Source organism: Drosophila mojavensis, unplaced genomic scaffold (assembly GCF_018153725.1).
Source record: "Drosophila mojavensis isolate 15081-1352.22 unplaced genomic scaffold, ASM1815372v1 contig_136, whole genome shotgun sequence".
NCBI lineage: Eukaryota > Metazoa > Arthropoda > Insecta > Diptera > Drosophilidae > Drosophila > Drosophila mojavensis.
In genome coordinates this window covers 31,040,930-31,060,160 of record NW_025318667.1, presented here as the reverse complement: position 1 = coordinate 31,060,160, position 19,231 = coordinate 31,040,930, and the positions used below count along the sequence as shown (strand labels likewise).

At 37.7% G+C, this 19,231-nt stretch overlaps 1 protein-coding gene and 2 long non-coding RNA genes across 5 annotated transcripts in view; all 3 read left to right on the top strand.

Annotated features, from left to right (window-relative positions):
- Positions 1 to 910: 910 nt before the first annotated feature.
- Positions 911 to 19,231, top strand: part of LOC6586276 (mitochondrial import inner membrane translocase subunit Tim13) — an 83,465-nt gene continuing 65,144 nt past the window's right edge. Inside the window, exon 1 of the mRNA XM_044009203.1 lies at positions 911 to 938. Coding sequence (XP_043865138.1) covers positions 926 to 938 — 13 coding nt within the window. The 5' untranslated portion in view covers positions 911 to 925. The remainder of the gene's footprint in view (positions 939 to 19,231) is intronic.
- On the top strand, positions 8,831 to 10,418 carry LOC116804649. 2 transcript variants are annotated; one of them, XR_006357344.1, is made up of 2 exons: positions 8,831 to 9,118; positions 9,426 to 10,418. It is a non-coding gene; the product is annotated as an uncharacterized LOC116804649 (long non-coding RNA). The 2 variants fall into 2 exon arrangements; XR_004364654.2 differs by lacking the exon at positions 8,831 to 9,118 and adding an exon at positions 9,324 to 9,357.
- LOC116804656 lies at positions 17,441 to 18,962 on the top strand. Of its 2 annotated transcripts, none has more exons than XR_004364658.2 (2): positions 17,441 to 18,002; positions 18,070 to 18,962. It is a non-coding gene; the product is annotated as an uncharacterized LOC116804656 (long non-coding RNA). The 2 variants fall into 2 exon arrangements; XR_006357346.1 differs by having other exon boundaries at positions 18,055 to 18,962.

Below are 19,231 nucleotides of genomic sequence, written 5' to 3'. Positions count from 1 at the left end.
GTGTATGCGTGTGTGTGTCTTGCGTAAGCAGAAAGACGCGAAAAGTGATTGAAACAGCTATTGCTCGAAGGGTTCAGGGGATCTCGTAGTCGGGCAGTCTCAACTAGAGCATTCTTACTTGCTCTATTTATTAGCTCTAGCCAGAGAACACTTCTTGATCAAGACCACGAGCTAAGTCGATATAGCCCTGTTCGTCTGTCCGTTCGTATGAGCGCCGAGATCTCAGAAGATTCAAGAGCTAGAGGCTTGAAATTTAGCATTATATTTTGTCGATAACTAATCCGATGTCTTTTTTATTGAGAATAAACTATAAATTGATTTCGTTTTCTCAGCGTAATTTGAATATGTCAGAGATTTATTTAATTAACATGAGAATTTAACATAACAGGAGTATGTTATGATAATAACATGAAAGTGAAATGATGATGACGTAGCAATGTATTGGTGCACTGTTGCGTCAGTCAGTCTGACACAATGTTGCGATGCTTCTTTGCGATGTTGTAAAACTTCATAGTGTCGTGACTGTGTCGCTACATAGACAATGCAAGAAGCAAAGCAAATGACCAAAGAGGAATAACGGTTAGCGGTAAATTCTATGCCGAGAAAGAGGCTCGAGAGCGAGAGAGATGCTTCAGCCGAGTGTGGCGCGAATGTTGTTGTGTTGTGAAAAAGTGAACATAGGCACGAGCGTTGAGGCTGTGCGTACGTGGCTTTACTCTGACGACATGAAGTAACAACGAGACAATTGCGACTTGCTGCATTCAAAGCAAAAGAATATCAAAAGCAAAATAATTTAGAGCCATGTCTGACATCAGAAGTGGGATGCCCACATCCATAAGAGATATCAGAACGCATATCGGAGTCGCAGACGTCAGCACCGAGAAGCGAGTAAACTTGTGTACAGTAATAAAGCCGAAAAGGAAAAATGTACCAACTGGGTAAGCTCTTTCCATTTTTTCTTTGATTCGGATGCCGAGTGTTATGTGATCAAGGGAACATGAAGTAATTAGTTGTTTGGCAAGCGAATAAACAATCTGATTAACATTGAGAGATATAGGAGTAAATATTGTGAAGAGCAATTGGCGAATTTTGGCTACAGTGCAAGTTTTTCAATTTAACCTACAAATATTATTTCATGTGTGTGCATTTCATTTGGTGACAGATGATTGCTTGAAACATGATGTAATATCGGTAGAGAAATCTTGCAGCTCGGTTTTGGTGTGATTATAGAAGCTGACTGAAAATGCAATGTTGCAATGTTGAACTGAATGAGAGTGATGTGCGAAAGTTAAAATCATTATTTAGTGAGCATTTAAATGATGCCAAATAGTCGTGTAACTCGGAAGTAGCACTAATGTGCTTTAGAAATTCGGTTGTTAGATAAAAATAAAACAGTCCAGACGCCAATATAGGCTGAGCGCAGATGAGCAGGAACTTGTTAGAGGAAAAATTTAAGCAAATGATTAAAGAAAATGTCATACGAGCAAGCAGCTCACCATTTGCTAGTCCAATGTTATTAGATGGTAGTGATAGACTGTGTGTAGACTATCGTGAACTAAATGCGAATACCGTGTCTAATAAATATCCTCTTCCATTGATATCAGATCAGATAGCCAGATTACGAGGTGAAAATATTTTTCCAGCCTGGACATGGCAAGCGGGGTTTATCAAATACATATACACGAAGATTCTATTGAACGAACCGCTTTTGTAGCTCCAGAGGGTCAATATGAATTTTTAGCTATGCCATTTGGTCTTAAGAATGTCTCATCAGTGTTTCAGCGTGCGATTGTAAGCGCTTTGAGTGAATTGGCATATTCATACGCAGTTGTTTATATTGACGATGTTTTGATTGTGGCACAATCAAAAGAACAGGCTTTTGAAAGGCTAAAAATCGTTTTAAAGGCATTGGCAAATGCATTTTCATTTAATATAAAGAAATGTCCGCTTTTGTGAACAGGAATTGAGTATCTTGTATTTTACATAAAAAATGGTGAAATAAAACCAAACCTTAGAAAACTAAAGTCGTTGTCCGTTTTACCAAAGCCAAACAGTGTCACACAATTAAGGCAATTTATAGGCTTGGCCTCATATTTCAGAAAGTTTGCTCCTAGATTCTCTGAACAAATGAAACCTTTGTATCACTTGACTTCGAACAATAACGGATTTGGAAGGAGGAGCATGAACGAACACATACGTCAAAAAATCATTTCCATGTTGACAAGTGACCCAGTGCTTATTATACCCTGGACCCATTGAAAATAGGAAATCAGGGTAAAATTGTTTTGTGAAAAAGTATGTAACCGGCAGAAGGAGTCATCGCAGACCCCATAGAGTATATATATTGTTGATCAAGGCGACGAGCTGAGTCGATATAGCTCTGTCCGTCTGTCTGACTGTCCGTCCGTCCGTCCGTATGAGGATGTCGATCTCAGAAGTTATAAGAGCTAGAGAGCTGAAATTTGGCATGCATACTCGTGTGTACCATACGCAGTACAAGTTTATCATATTTTTTCGATAACTCATCCGATAACTTTTTATCGATATTAATCGAAAAATCGATTTTGTTTTTTCAGCCTAATTTGAACATTTTTGGACCTAGAAACTTACAGATTTTAGATACCACGCCCCTTCACCCCCAATTTGTAAAAAACGCGTATCAAGTACTAGAGACTTGTGCTTTGGAATGTACACACATTACGCTCTGAAAATTTCTTAAGATTGTATGTCTACAAAAGAAATTATTCAACAAATAAATTCTCATAATATTGCCCACATTGCAGCGCAGCCCAAGCGCAGTCGCTGCTTATTGCGCCGTCAGCAGAGCGCGTTCTTATACGTGTGTCTGGATGCATGTGTATGTATGTGTGCATAAAAGAAGTGCAGAATGAGTGGCATATCAGCTTAAAGGGTTCAGGGTAGCAGTTTTGGCTAGAACTTTCTTACTTGTTATTTTTGATCCTCAACTCCCAATATAACTTCACACAGATGCGAGCTCGAACGGTTATGGTAGAATAGTCGAATAGCAGCAACGCGATATGGACATAATGGATATAGTCAAACAAACGCTGGGAATTCAAAACGATGTTGTAAGAACATATAAAATTAGACGGGTTGCTGTATCGCTTTATTCAGCGAAATGGCAATACACGTGTGCCTTTGATATCGAATGCTTTCAGATGGTCTATAATAGATCATGTGCATGAAGCAATAATAATAATAACTTGGGTTGGCAGAAAACATTAGACGAGATTTTTTAGCAATATTAGTTTCAAAATATGATGAAATATGTATGTAAAGAAATTTGTAGAAAACTGTATAACATGCAAATTGTCTAAGCCTTCGTCCGGAAATACAAATGGAAATGCATCCTGTGGGAACCAGCGCCGAGATGCTAAGCAGCAATCGACGCCTACAAAGCAGAGCCCGTTAACTTTATCTCTTTATGATCTCTTATTATCTCTCTCTCTATTCTGATTTAGTTTTTTGTACATTTGTGACAAGCGAAGCGGAAAAATATTTATATTATTACTTTGGAAATAAAGTGTTTTATCGAAAGTACCGGGTTATTAAATTGGCAACGAGGCAAAAAAAAAAATAAATAAATAAAACAAAAATATAACTAACTAGATAATTATACTTGAAAAAGATGAACAGAACGGTGAAAAGAAAAAAATCGCAATATAAATGCAGCGTGGCTGTGTCAATGCGATTCCAATGCCTGGCTCGAATCCGTTAGTGTTCTTTGTTTTCTTGTCGCGCTGCGTTCGTCGTGCCGTTCAAAGAGAAACAAGTAAGAAGGCTCCAGTCGAGACTGCTCGACTAGGAGATACCCTGAACCCTCCAAGCTGATATTCTAATCAATCACTTATAAGCACGCGCTCTGCTAACTGCGCAGTAAGCAGCGGCTGCGCTGCAATGTGGGCAATATTATGAGAATTTATTTCTTAAATAATTTCTTTTGTAGACATACAATCTTAATGAAACTTTCAGAGCGTAATCATATGGTGTGTGTACATTCCAAAGCACAAGTCTCTAGTATTTGAAATGCGTTTTTTACAAATTGGGGACGAAGGGGGCGTGGTATCCAAAATCTGTAAATTACAAAATCTTTGTGTCCATTAACTCTATATACAACGCAAATTTGAAGTCTCCAGGCTTAAAAGTGTTCAAACTAGGCTGAAAAAACCAAGTCGATTTTTCGATTATTCTCGATAAAAAAGTTATCGGATGAGTTATCGAAAAAATAAAGCAAACTCGTACTGCCTATGGTATACACGAGTATGCATGCCAAATTTCAGATCTCTAGCTCTTATATCTTCTGAGATCCTTTTGCTCATACGGACGGACGGACGGACGGACGGACAGACGGACAGGTCTATATCGACTCAGCTCGTCGTCCTGATCAAGAATATATATACTTTATGGGGTCTGCGATGATTCCTTCTGCCTGTTACATACTTTTCACAAAACCATTATACCCTGATTTCCCATTTTCAATGGGTTCAGGGTATAAAAAGTGGAAGTAATGCCTATTAAATATTAAATAAATATTGAATTGAATTGAAGTATCTGACAAAGGTCAGAGGGCAAATGTCGATCAGATCTTAAACAAGTTTAATAAAGAGAATTATCTGACAAAGGTCAGAGGCGAAATGCCGGTTAAATATTAAAAAAAAAAAGTTTAATAAACAGTTCTTATGTTATCTGGCAGTGGTCAGTGGAAGTCTATCGATAAAAAAATGTATAGAAGAAATGTGTTGAAAACAGTCAATAAAATGCAAATTGCTCGACGGAAGCACTTGATAGACGGATGATTTGTGGTTACAAACAAACATCTATACTTGTTCACAATGATCGAAAGTAAATACAAATGACAATTGTTAACATGATTAACAAACAATAAAAACAATAGATAAAGAGCAACTAAGATGTCAGCAGCACTGACTGCTGAATGGCCTTGAAACACATATGGAATGCGACCGATCAACAATGATCCATAAGACATGCATATGCATATACTTAAAATGTACATACACATATGTACTATGTATCTTACTAAATAAATCGCCATTGGACAAAACCATAATAAGTTTCGGCATTAGCATACAGTGTGTGTACCGTATTAGAAGTTCTGCTCGCTCAACCGTATTGCAGGGTTATTCTTCCAATGAGCGAGTTTTCTTAACCATCTCACTCACTCATTCATTCACACACGCGGTCTTCAGTGCGCTCATTCTTATTATGCTCTCACACTTTTGCTAATTGGGCACATTCATAACGGCGATAGAGATGTTAACATTGACGCGTCGCCACCAACACTTGGTGTATTAGAGTTATACTTTTTATTTATTTTTTTTTTTTTTTTTTTTTTTGTATATATCTTTATTTACAATCTGTTCTTTGTTGAACATTCAATAAATGGGATAGTACACATTCAGGGCGCTACCTAATTAGTTATGTGGTGGGGGTGTAGGGAGGGTTGAATTAGTTAAATAGCATGATCTGTTCTAAAAGGTAAATCAAGTGGATATAGTCTCCTCAAGCGACGCAAGTGTTGACTGTTGTCGAGGAGGTTAATGGCGAGTGGATTGGCGTGGTCATCCAGCCTTGTTGTGTATTTTCCTGACGTTTCACGAATGGCTTGATGGATTGTCTGGATGTTGAGGTCGCGATGCAGGTACCTGTTCCTCATGTAGAATGGAGCCTTGGTGAGCCTTAGTGCTCTGTTCTGGAATCTTTATATTATTCGCACGTTGGAATTGCTGGCCGTTCCCCACATTTGTAGACAATATGTCCATATTGGTTTCAGCGTAACCTTGTATATTAGAATTTTGTTTTTAAGGGAGAGCTTGGACTTATTGCCTATAAGCCAGTACAACCGTCCAAGTCTGTGGTTCAGCTGCTGGCGTTTATTTTTGATATGCTGGCGCCATGTAAGCCTTCTATCCAGCGTAAGATTTGCTGATATAATAGCTTCTCGCGTATTTCAGGGAGTAAGTTATTCTTTAAAATCTCCATTAATTCTTCTTCTGCTACCTTGAGTGAAGATTTATCTATAAGAGAGGCTACAGATTCATAGAAAGTTGAAAAAGACTCTTGGTTTTTGCTTCCGAGCTCTGATCATCTCCATCTTCATAAAGCCTGACCGATAGTCATCATACTGTTGACAAAGAGATGCACAGAGGTCAGACCAAATAATATGGTCAACTTGTTTGTGGTATCTCCAATACCATGATCGAGCCTTTCCGCTAAATAACACATGCATATTCTTGCACATGCCTGTAAACTCACTATCTAAGGTCTCATCTGTTAACGAGTTAACACGATAGATAAATTCATTAACCCCTAATCCATCTGATGAAGCATCAAATTGAACTCCCCACTTTTGCATAATGTCAACGATCCTTCGACTATTCAAGGAGCAAGCGCCTATTGATGGGGACTCGCGACTGTTCGCTATCGGCAATGGTTCGATTGGCGAAGGGCGGTTGTTTATGGATAGCGAGGACATGACCCTAGTAACTGTTTCTTCATTCATGTTCTGAATAACATTGTAGTCCGGATGCTGAGTCATTGAGAATTCGCACCACGGAATGGTCGAGTTGCTCTGGGTCGGCCCCTAGTAGTTCTGGGTCGCGCAGCTTCAGCCTGACTCGGGCTTTGACTCGCATCTAAAGCTGATGACTGTGCGCCACTAGCATTCAACGCAGCGGCTTCTTGTACATTAGCTGGATTGTTGGCCTCATCTAGTGCTAAAGTTCTGGCAAGATTTCTAGTTGTAACTCGACGAGTTACTGGAGCTGGTGGCGGAGCTGTCTCATGCCTCCGAGAGGGTGAGCAATTGCCTACTACTAGCTTCATTTGCTGCTTATCTATTGGTGTCTGGCAAGTATAACAGACGGTATTTTCTGTTCACCACGCTTCCACGCAGTTTTTATGAAAAATATGCTGACACGCTAATAAATAGCAAGGATATGTATCGTCCATTTCTGTCGCTCATAGCGCGCATTTGTTCTCTGTACTACCTACAGATGCGACGTGCGGCGGTGTATTTATATCAGGCATAGTTACTAAAATATTTTGTTAAATTTGACTATTAATGGCAAATAGAGAGAGAATCGAGGTATTCTTATAAGTTCTAACTGTTTCGAATTGTTTCATTTTGGGCTATTGAAACTAAATCTAGCAGGTATTTACAAATTGACTATCGCTACAACCAAAAACTATACTATTCGGCAAGGGAATGCACAGGCAGCATATCTTCGAGTGCCAGACAATAGTACACTTAAAGACGCAACAACAACAACTTATCAACACACAACTAGCATTGCTTTAGGCTTCTACCATTCTTCAGTTAAGTAAAGAATACCCTCCAGGGATAATCAGTATTGGTATCCTAGCCGAATACACAATATTCTGGAATTATTTAGAGAAGTTTTTCTAGAACTAGATTGAATTGTGGTTTCATCCACAGCAAACAAAAACGAGCAACAATTGTGAAGGAAGATTTTCTTTTCCAAAGCAGAGATGCTTTAATTAATTTAAAGTTGAAAGATTCTTCAAGCTGTCTCGGCCTGCGATCGGTCTGAATCCAACAGCTTCGTAGTACCTATGAAAACAAATCTATACCTCTCAGCAGTCGCTGTTGCGATAGCTAGACCAACCAAGTCTAAGTCTATTTCAGCAATACAGGCTACTGAGACAACTAGTATTCTCACAAAAGGGGTGTTATGTATAACTATTACTCCATATAGAAGTCGCTATACATGAAAAATTCGGTTCACTGAAAGCGTATTAACTCACAGTGCCCCACGTTGGGCGCCATAAAAATGTATGTAATAGTTCTGACTTGTGTATGAACGAAACAATGTATTGCCTTCGCTCTACGAATTTTAGGCCCCATATTGGGCGCCATAAAACTTATGTAATATCGCTCGTACTCGTGTAATGAATGAAGGCGAAACAGCACCCCATTCATATGTATACATATATACACATACATATACTCACACACATGCATACATACATACATACATACATACATACACAAACATACACAAGACGTGGCTCGGGTAATGGCGGGCGGAATCCTCTGGTTCCCATTAGCTCTGTGGGCGAGGCACTCTAAATCAATCAGAATATCTGCCAATATTAATTCACCATGATTTTACATCGGGAAACAGACAATTTCTAGCCATTGACTGGCTACTGCAGCAAGATAATGCTCCTTGCCATAAAAGATCAATACCTACAAAGTTTTTGAGGAAATTAAACCAAGTCATTCTGCTCTGTTCTTCGCAAAGTCCGGGCCTTAACGAATGAAAATGTTTGGGCAATGATGAAATCTAACAGATCATTCAACAAGGACCGAAAACAGGATGATATCATCAAGGAGATTACCGAGATTTGGTCGAAATTAACAATTGACTTGCCCGATCCTTGGTGGCATCAATTCCAGTAAGGCATCGAGCTGTAATTGAAGTAAAAGCAGGAAAACTTAACACAAAGTTAAATAAATAAGCCCTTTGTTATATAAAGCAAAAGTCCAAAATAAATAACATTAAATAAAAGCAATAAACATTGTTTAAGTTTTGTGTAAATACTAAAGACGCAAAAAAAATTGTGTGTAAATACTTTTGACAACCTCTAAGTAATTGTTCTTTTCGCTCTATTTATTAGCATGTACCGTTATTTTAGCAATTTCTTCAGCCGATCGCTTCTACATAGAATAAGCTTTTTGTCACAAAAGCTTTTTTTCAAAAACGGTGAACGAAAACAACAAAAAAAGCTCTTTAAGCAGAGTGTAATGGTCAAAAAATATATTTAATGATAATTCACAATTGCAGTGCATATCATTCGCGACAACTTTGTCGCCTGCACTGCAATACCAGCTGATCTTGCAAAAGCTTACATTGCGAGAGCAAGCCTTTGCAAGAACCTTCAAAGCTTGGGACACAGCTGGTAAATTGCACCCATCTTCGCTTCTTACATTCCAAGAAGAGAGAGAGAGCAACTGGAATGTGGGCCTATAAAAAGAGCCACATGGGTCAAATCGTTCTTTTTCCGGCATCACGAGATCATCAAGTCAAAATTTGGTTGTGCTGAAAATTTAAAAGTATAAACCTATATAATTAAACCAAATAAAAAAATTTTGTTTTTGACAAAATAAAACCCACGAACCCAAAGATTAAGAAAGTGCAAGCGATCGCGTTTGCTTTTTGCATTGAATTGAATTGAATTTGCAGCGCGCAGCTGCCGGTCTCAAAATATATGTTAGATATATAAACATTTATATATATATATATATATATATATATATATATATATATATATATATATATATATATATATCAGGTATGTGAAAAAGACTGTTCAGAGAAAAAAAAAAATTCAAGTAATTAAGAAAGATTTTCCATTTTCAGTGGACTTTTGTCCATTTTTCTCATATTAGATACCCTAACTTCACGCCAGCAAGGGTCACCTTGAAGAGCGGAGGTTAGGGTACGAAAAGCCGGCAGAGCAGCATAACGCCTAAGCGACGGGGGAGATGAAGGGCAGCATCAAAAGAAAAAAACCGAAAAAAAAACCAACAAAATAAAAGAAACTTTACTGCGTGAAAAAAACAACCATATGAATTTCTGAAAACGTGAAAAAATATAACTAATGAAATAGAAATTTGAAAATAGATTAGTATTTGCATATAGAAAAAAAAAAAAAAAAAACTGCGAAATATAAAGAAAAGAACCCAAAATAAAAAAAAGAGTTTGTGCAAGACATTTAAATTGCCGACGGCAAGTGAGAAGTTATTTTTTTTTGTCGAGAGAAAAGTTAAAGAAAACAGAAAAATTAGTGGTTTAAAAGCTCAATCATAAAATCTATAATTACTATATATATATAATGAACACACAAAAACGAAACCAATAAATAAATATATATCAATAAATATATATCAATAAATAAATAAAAATGAATAAATAAGAAACATAAAGCAAAGTACAGCACATCAAAGAAAAAAATGAATCCACACACCCTATAAAGAAAACTTGAAGAGAAAAAAAAATTTTTGTTAAAAATAACTAACAAAAATAACGCCAGAAAAAAAAAAGTTTAAGATTGTGTTGTTCCTCCCCTCCCGCCAATATACCCCATTTCTACACTTAACAGCTGACACCACCACGCAGAAAGGCCGCACGCAGAAAGAAGAAAAGAGAAATAATGATTTAGATAAATAAAAACAGCAGAAAAATAGTAAACGTATAATTGTAAGTGAAGTAAAAATTATTATTTGAATGAAAAAAAATAACAGTAGCAATGAGAAAGTTTATATATAGGTCTTGAATATTAGTTGTAAGAACTTTGTTTTTTTTTTTTGAGTCTGCGTACTCAACAATAAAAAAAATGAATTCAACAAGTTACATCAGTTATTGAGAAGGAATCATGCAATTTTAAAAGTCTAGTAAATTTGGTTATATAATGGGGTAGGAAGTCGTCCGATTTTTCTCATTGGGGGTTTTTACCAATTTAAAAAAAACCATGGTAGGGTTGGGTGGAGAAGCGGGTGCCAATCGTCACCTAAGGCCTCGCCTCTTCATATTTTTTTTTCTGGTATAGGTACAACCTCTGTGCTCGTCTTCCCCCCTTCCCCTTCACTTCGGTCATGTGGACCATCTTTAGGGATCTTAACAATTTAAAATTTGTGTTGGGAGATTGGAGAGGTAACAAAGAACCCCCCTACACTCATGAATGAGCTAAGGGACCAGGAGATCCCGCCCGTTATCTCTAAATCTATGGCTAGCTCTATGCATTAATGTTGATGAATGAATGTTGGCGCCCGACCAGGGACAGGGAATGCATAGAGCCAAAGCAGTGCTTTAGTAGCAGCATATACAGCACTCGTCGGCCTACACACCACAATTCACTACAAATTGTATGGCGCCCAACGTGGGGCACTGAGGAGCAGTAGTCGTTAGCGATACTATGCTTTTCGTCCATCGATTTCATAGTGAGGCATTGAGAGTATTAATTGTTAAAAATGATATGCTTTCAGTGTACCGAGTCCAAAATGGGGCATACTAGACTCGAGTTTACTTTTATACGAAGCTAGTAGGCGCATTTTATATTGTGAATATCCGATACGCTAACGATAGTTAGTTAGATAGTTCGTTTATAGAGTGGTAAATTAAAAGCAGCTGCACTGGAACTTTGGCATTTGACTGAGAGCGAATGCATTGCCGACAACGTATTTTCTTTACAAGCACACTCATTTATATTCAAACAAAACAATCGGAATTAAGATCTGTTTTCACAATAGCTCGTTTGTTTTCGATAACCTTTTATATCTTTATTGAAGTACATGTGACTTTAAGAATATAGGTCCGCTTCTGGAATCTTGTGTATTTAGCTAAGATTGGATACCCTGCCGAAGATGGATACCCTATATTTTCAAGATAATATGACAATAAATTTATAATCAGGTTTTCATTCCCGATAAGAAAAGTTGGTCGATGTAGTACAATCATGTTGTAATAAGTACATTACTTCATTTATGAATATTGCTTCGCCAATTTGACATCGGATGTTAGATGCAATAGCCCAGTTTGTATCCCTTATGTGTTTATACCAGAACTTAAAAAGAATATGGAATTGACTTCCTCCCCATTTATATTAACCAAAACAATTCATTATTAGTTTTGAATTATCAAACTTTATGTTAAACAAGTAAGAAAGCTCTAGTCGAGACTGCTCGACTACGAGATCCCCTGAACCCTTGGAGCAATAGATATTTCAATACTTTTTCGCGACTTTCAGCTTACACAAGAAACACGCACACACACACAAACACACACACGTACGTACACACACAGGTAAACATACACACACACGCATAAAGACACACATACACACACACACGCATACAGACACAAACGCATACACACACACACACACATACAAGCAACCACGCATAAACACGCATGGGCTGCAGTGTGCGCTTACTATGAGAACTTAATTGTTTAATAACTTTTTTTATGGACGTACGATCTTCATGAAACTTTTAGATTATGATTATAACATGAATATGCATGTAATTGCCAAAGCACAAGTCTCTAGTATTTGAAATACGCTTTTTACAAAAGTGAGGGTGAGGGGGTGAATTTAGAGGTGGGGGGTAAATTTTAACAAAAACCGAAATTGTATAAATTGCATATAAGCATACATTAAAAATTTGGAGACTCTAGCAATAAAGGTGTAGAAGATATAATTTTATAACTGGGTTTCGATAAGGTTTTTTATCGATAAAAAAGATCGGGATGAGTTATCGATTTTTAATGATAAACTTGATATGCACGCTGTAATTACGGACATTTTAAAAAAAATTTGAAGTCTCTAGCTCTTATATCTTCTGAAATCGACGCGTTCATACATACGGACAGACGGACAGACGGACAGACAGACGGACAGGGCCAAATCAACTCAGCTCGTCACCCTGATCAAGAATATATATACTTTGTGGGGTCTGCCACGCCTCCTTCTCCCTGTTACATACATTTCAACAAAACCATTATACCCTGATTTCCCATTGAAAATGGGTTCAGGGTATAAAAAAAAAATTTAGGATTTTTGTTTGTAGAACCGTTGTGAGGTAATAGTTGAAGCCACTATGCCTCTTGCTCGTAGTCCGCAACGTAATTCCGCATCTTCGGATGATGCTGGGAAGAATTGCGACATATGTGGTCAGGTTTTGACAAATACTCAATCATGCTCTATCACTAATTGTAAGCATATTTATTATAAGCGATGCTTGAAAGAGTGGTTGAATGATCGCAACACTTGTCCTAATTGTGCAGCTGTGATAAATATACAAGATTTGAAGGTAGTGATAGGAAATTGTTCGCCTCAATCGAAGCAAGCAGATCCGTCAGTCCCAGGTCCAAGTACTCGGGCAGTGACTCGAAACTTGGCCAAAGCATTAAAAGACGTAGATACTCAAAGAGTCACAGCAGATCAGCGTGCGTTAGAGGTGAGTGAAGAGAGAAGAGTGGAATTAGACAACAGTATTGGCACCAACCAAAATGAACATCCTCCTTCACGGGGAATAAACACGCGAAGACGAGGTCGTCCTTATCGTGCAGGTACCAATCGTCGCGAGGATCACGCCCCAGTTGATTATTCTACTATACAAAATATGATCGAGCAAACCGTAACTCGATTAATGTCGTCCTTGAATGTAAGCAATCGGTCTCCACCTAATGCTTTACCGCGTCCGTCTGTTCAAATGTCACCGTCAAGTCAGACATCAGTTCATCCGAGTAAAGTCGCACAAATAATACAAAAATGGAACATTCAGTTTGATGGTACCGAGGAAGGCTTAGGTGTAGATGATTTATGTACCGGGTAAAAGTATTAGCTGAGGATACGTTAGATGGTATCTGGAGGCTTTGTGCAAGCATATGCACATACTTTTCGCCGGAAGAGCAAGAAACTGGTACTGGAGATACCATAAGAAGGTGGATCGTATCATTTGGTCAGACTTTTGTTTTTCGTTACGTCAGCAGTACACGGACTATCGATCCGAATTCGCCAGTAAAGAGTTAATACGCTCTCGAAAACAAAAAGTGAGTGAATCTTTCACAAATTTTTATGAAGGGATTGTGTCGCTTATCGACAAATCTTCAGTTAGAATCGACGAAGAAGAACTGATTGAGATTCTTAAAAACAATCTTCTTCCCGAAGCGCGTCACCAGCTGTTATATCAGCCGGTGCATCCAGTAGCTCAGCTTCGAAAATTGGTCCAGATGCATGAGAATTTAGTTGCAGAAACTAGTAGCCAAAGGGAAAATAGTTCTCGTAACAAGCAGCCCTTTCAGAGGCGACCAATTTATACAGTTGCTGAGCTCGATGCCGAGAACGGTCAGATTGAGGACATGGAACCTGAAATCGCTGCTGTTCATCAGTCAAACATACGTTGTTGGAACTGCGATACACCAGGACATGTGTGGGAAAATTGTTTAGCGGAGCGTCGTGTATTTTGTTACGGGTGTGGTGCACTTAATGTGTATAAGCCACAATGTAAGACTTGTATCCAACACTCGTCGGAAAACCGGCAGAAGGGTGCGTCCAACAACAACAGGATGCCCCTTGCAAAGACACATTGAGATCAGAAGAGGCGATCAACGCTATTATCCCTGAAGCTCCTTCGCCCGAATCCAATTTAAAGTTTGTCCAAAATGAAAATATCAGACCCCTACACATGCTGCCTTACCATGAACGACTCAAAAACTATTTGGAAGTAAGGCATAGGATATTTAGTGAAATAAGTCCTTTAAAAACTAGGAGTGGAGTAGCAAAGATTATTATAAAAGGTTAAGAAAGTATAGGAAGTTATTACTTTCAGCAATAATTAACGATAAAAATGATTCGCGTTGCTATGCTGAAGTTAGTTTTTTTCAGTTTACCGAACTGGGTCTATTAGACACAGGCGCAATTGTTAGCTGTATTGGAGCCTCGCTAGCTTTAGAAAACTTCTCAAACTATTCTGAGTTTAAATCACTTACATCCCAAGTGCAGACTGCAGATGGGAAAGCTCATAGCGTGGTTGGTGTACTGAATGCCCCAATTAATTACAAAGGAACTACGAAGACTCTCCGATTATATATTATTCCATCAATCAAGCAAAGATTAATTTTGGGTATCGATTTTTGGAAGGAATTTGCTCTAGCTCCTCACGTAATTAGCGCTATGCATTCAACTTCGGATGAGTTTGATAAAAATTCCACAGTTAGCACAGATTTGGTAGATAATTCATTTCCCTTAACTGATTTAGAATTGCGACAGTTAGAAGTCGTAAAATCTCTTTTCCCTAATTGTCAAGAAAAACTAGGCCGTACGCATTTGATTCAACATCATATTGATATTGGTGATGCACGGCCAGTTAAACAGCGTTTTTATCCAGTCAGTCCGGCAGTGGAAACGCTCTCGTATAAGGAAATCGACCGAATGTTAGCCCTTGACGTTATAGAACCATCGATTAGCGCCCGGAGTTCTCCCATGCGATTGGTGGTGAAACCGAATAAAATTCGGCTATGCTTAGATGCGCGTAAACTAAATGAAGCAACCTTTACCAGCGATAGAAGGTATATCTTCGCGTATGCCAAAAGCAAATTATATCACCAAGCTCGACCTAAAAGATGCTTTCTAGCAAATAGAATTGACCAAAGAGGCAAGGCCATTAACGGCGTTTACCATACCTGGCAGACCTTTCTACCGATTCAAGGTAATGCCGTTTGGCTTATGTAACGCCCCAGCAACCATGTGTCGTCTTATGGATGAATTAATACCTCCAGATCTACGCTATTGTGTATTTGGTTATCTAGATGATGTATACGTAGTTTCAGATAGTTTTTCAGCTCATTTAGCCGTGCTAGTACGCCTTGCAGAACAATTTCGCAAAGCAAACTTATCCCTGAATATTGAGAAAAGTCAGTTTTGCGTTAAAAGCGTAAATTATTTAGGACATAGGCAGTGGTGGTATCTGTACGGATCCTTCGAAGATTGATTGTATAAAAAATTGGCCACCACCAAAGAACCTTAAACAGGTTCGAGGATTCCTAGGTATTTGTGGGTGGTATCGAAGATTCATAAAGAATTACGCCGAACTCACATGCCCTATAACTGACACATTATCAAAGAAAAAGAAGTTCTTATGGTCCGTAGAAGCACAAGAGGCTATGAACCGATTAAAACTGATTCTTACTACAGCGCCAGTTTTACAGAATCCCGATTTTGAGAAAAAGTTTTATCTGCACTGCAATGCCAGTAATTATGGAATTGGAGCCGTGCTAGTTCAGTTGTCCTCCGAAAATGACAAAATGCCGATTGCGTTTATGTCAAAGTAACTGAGCCGAGCACAGAGAAACTATAGTGTAACGGAACGAGAATGTCTAGCCTAGTTTTGGCTATACAGAAATTTAGGTGCTATTTAGAAATGCAGGAGTTTGAGGTAGTTACAGACCACTCAAGTTTGATGTGGCTGATGCGTCAACAAAACGCATCCGGTAGACTTGCCCGATGGATCTTCCGCTTGCAGCCATATAAATTTACTATTTCTCATAGAAAAGGCAAAGATCACAGAGTTCCGGATGTCCTTTCAAGGATGTGTGAAGAAGAAGTTGCAGCGTTAGAAATTGGTCCGATTGTCGACTTGGACTCAGATGCTTTCTTTGACCCTGAGTATCAAGAGCTCAAGCAGAAATTTACTCTTGAGAAATCCAAATTCCCAGACGTTAAGATCTCTAGCCAGTTTATTTACATTCGAACAGAACATTCTAAATGCGTGGAAGACCAGAATGATAGTTTGTGGAAGTTATGGGTTCCCGAACGACTTAGAACAGATGTGCTTAAACAAGCTCATGACAGTGCGATTTCATCACACTGTGGGATGCAGAAAACAATAGAAAAACTACGGAGAAATTTGTTTTGGCCAGGATTAGCTAATGATGTACGTGCTTACATGCGTAGTTGCGACACCTGCAAAGAAACTAAATCTCCTAATCAAATTCTAAGACCACCAATGGGTTTACAGTCTCCCACATGCAGACCATTTCAAAGACTTTATATTGATATTCTAGGACCATATCCCAGAACTAAAAGTGGTTATATAGGCTTGTTGATTGTTCTAGACCATTTTAGCAAATTTCATTGGCTGTGTCCTTTAAAGAAGTTTACTTCATCTGTCATTCAGGAATTTTTGCTGAATAATATATTTCACTGTTATGGAGTTCCAGAAGTCTTAGTGAGTGATAATGGTAAACAATTTCGTGCTAATGACTTTAATGCATTTCTGACAGAATTGGGAGTGAGACATGTGTATACCGCTTTATACTCACCTCAGAGTAATGTGGCTGAACGTGTCAACCGCTCAATTCTATCTGCAGTTAGGGCATATCTAAAAGAAAATCAGACAGAATGGGATAAAAACATAACAGCTATTTCTTGCGCATTAAGGTCGTCACTTCATCAATCATTAGGTTGTTCGCCTTACAAAGCTCTCTTCGGATTAGAAATGATCACTCATGGAGCTGATTAGCGTCTCCTTAAAAATTTGTCCCTTTTAGAGGAGCCACATCTGTCTGTTTAAAGAACTGATCAACTCGCTTTGTTGCGAAAGGATCTGCAAAAGAACATTCGTACTGCGTATGAGGGCAATGATGCACAGTACAATCTAAGATCCAAACCAGTGTCCTTTAAGGAGGGTCAGGAGGTTTTCAGAAGAAACTTTACTCTCAGTAAATTTTCACAAAATTTTAATGCGAAGTTAGCACCGCAATCTGTTAAATGCCGAATTAAAAAGAGGCTTGGCAATAGCTTCTATATTTTGGAAAATTTACAAGGCATAGAAGTTGGAACTTATCATGCGAAAGATATTCGTATCTGATTCCCGCTAATCTTCTAACTATCGTATTAGATTATCGTGTATGTAATGGTCAAAGAATATATTTAATGATAATTCACAATTGCAGTGCATATCATTCGCGACAACTTTGTCGCCTGCACTGCAATACCAGCTGATCTTGCAAAAGCTTACATTGCGAGAGCAAGCCTTTGCAAGAACCTTCAAAGCTTGGGACACAACTGGTAAATTGCACCCATCTTCGCTTCTTACATTCCAAGAAGAGAGAGAGAGCAACTGGAATGTGGGCCTATAAAAAGAGCCACATGGGTCAAATCGTTCTTTTTCCGGCATCACGAGATCATCAAGTCAAAATTTGGTTGTGCTGAAAATTTAAAAGTATAAACCTATATAATTAAACCAAATTAAAAAAATTTTTTTTTGAGAAAATAAAACCCACGAGCCCAAAAATTAAGAAAGTGCAAGCGATCGCGTTTGCTTTTTGCATTGAATTGAATTGAATTTGCAGCGCGCAGCTGCCGGTCTCAAAATATATGTTAGATATATATACATTTATATATATATATTATTATGATATATATATATATATCAGGTATGTGAAAAAGACTGTTCAGAGAAAAAAAAAATTCAAGTAATTAAGAAAGATTTTCCATTTTCAGTGGACTTTTGTCCATTTTTCTCATATTAGATACCCTAACTTCACGCCAGCAAGGGTCACCTTGAAGAGCGGAGGTTAGGGTACGAAAAGCCGGCAGAGCAGCATAACGCCTAAGCGACCGGGGAGAGGAAGGGCAGCATCAAAAGAAAAAAACGGAAAAAAAAACCAACAAAATAAAAGAAACTTTACTGCGTGAAAAAAACAACCATATGAATTTCTGAAAACGTGAAAAAATATAACTAATGAAATAGAAATTTTAAAATAGATTAGTATTTGCATATAGAAAAAAAACTGCGAAATATAAAGAAAAGAACTTAAAATAAAAAAAAAAGAATTTGTGCAAGACATTTAAATTGCCGACGGCAAGTGAAAAGTTATTTTTTTTTTTGTCGAGAGAAAAGTTAAAGAAAACAGAAAAATTAGTGGTTTAAAAGCTCAATCATAAAATCTATAATTACTATATATATATAATGAACACACAAAAACGAAACCAATAAATAAATATATATCAATAAATAGATATATATGAATAAATAAAAAAAATGAATAAATAAGAAACATAAAGCAAAGTACAGCACATCAAACGATAAAAATGAATCCACACACAGTTAATACCCTATAAAGAAAAATCGAAGAGAGAAAACAAATGTTCAAAAAAATAACTAACAAAAATAACGCCAGAAAAAACAAATTAAAGATTGTGTTGTTCCTCCCCTCCCGCTAATATACCCCATTTCTACACTTAACAGCTGACACCACCACGCAGAAAGGCCGCACGCAGAAAGAAGAAAAGAGAAATAATGATTTAGATAAATAAAAACAGCAGAAAAATAGTAAACGTATAATTGTAAGTGAAGTAAAAATTATTATTTGAATGAAAAAAAAATAACAGTAGCAATGAGAAAGTTTATATATAGGTCTTGAAAATTAGTTGTAAGAACTTTGTTTTTTTTTTTGAGTCTGCGTACTCAACAATAAAAAAAATGAATTCAACAAGTTACATCAGTTATTGAGAAGGAATCATGCAATTTTAAAAGTCTAGTAAATTTGGTTATATAATGGGGTAGGAAGTCGTCCGATTTTTCTCATTGGGGGTTTTTACCAATTTAAAAAAAAAACCATGGCAGGGTTGGGTGGAGAAGCGGGTGCCAATCGTCACCTAA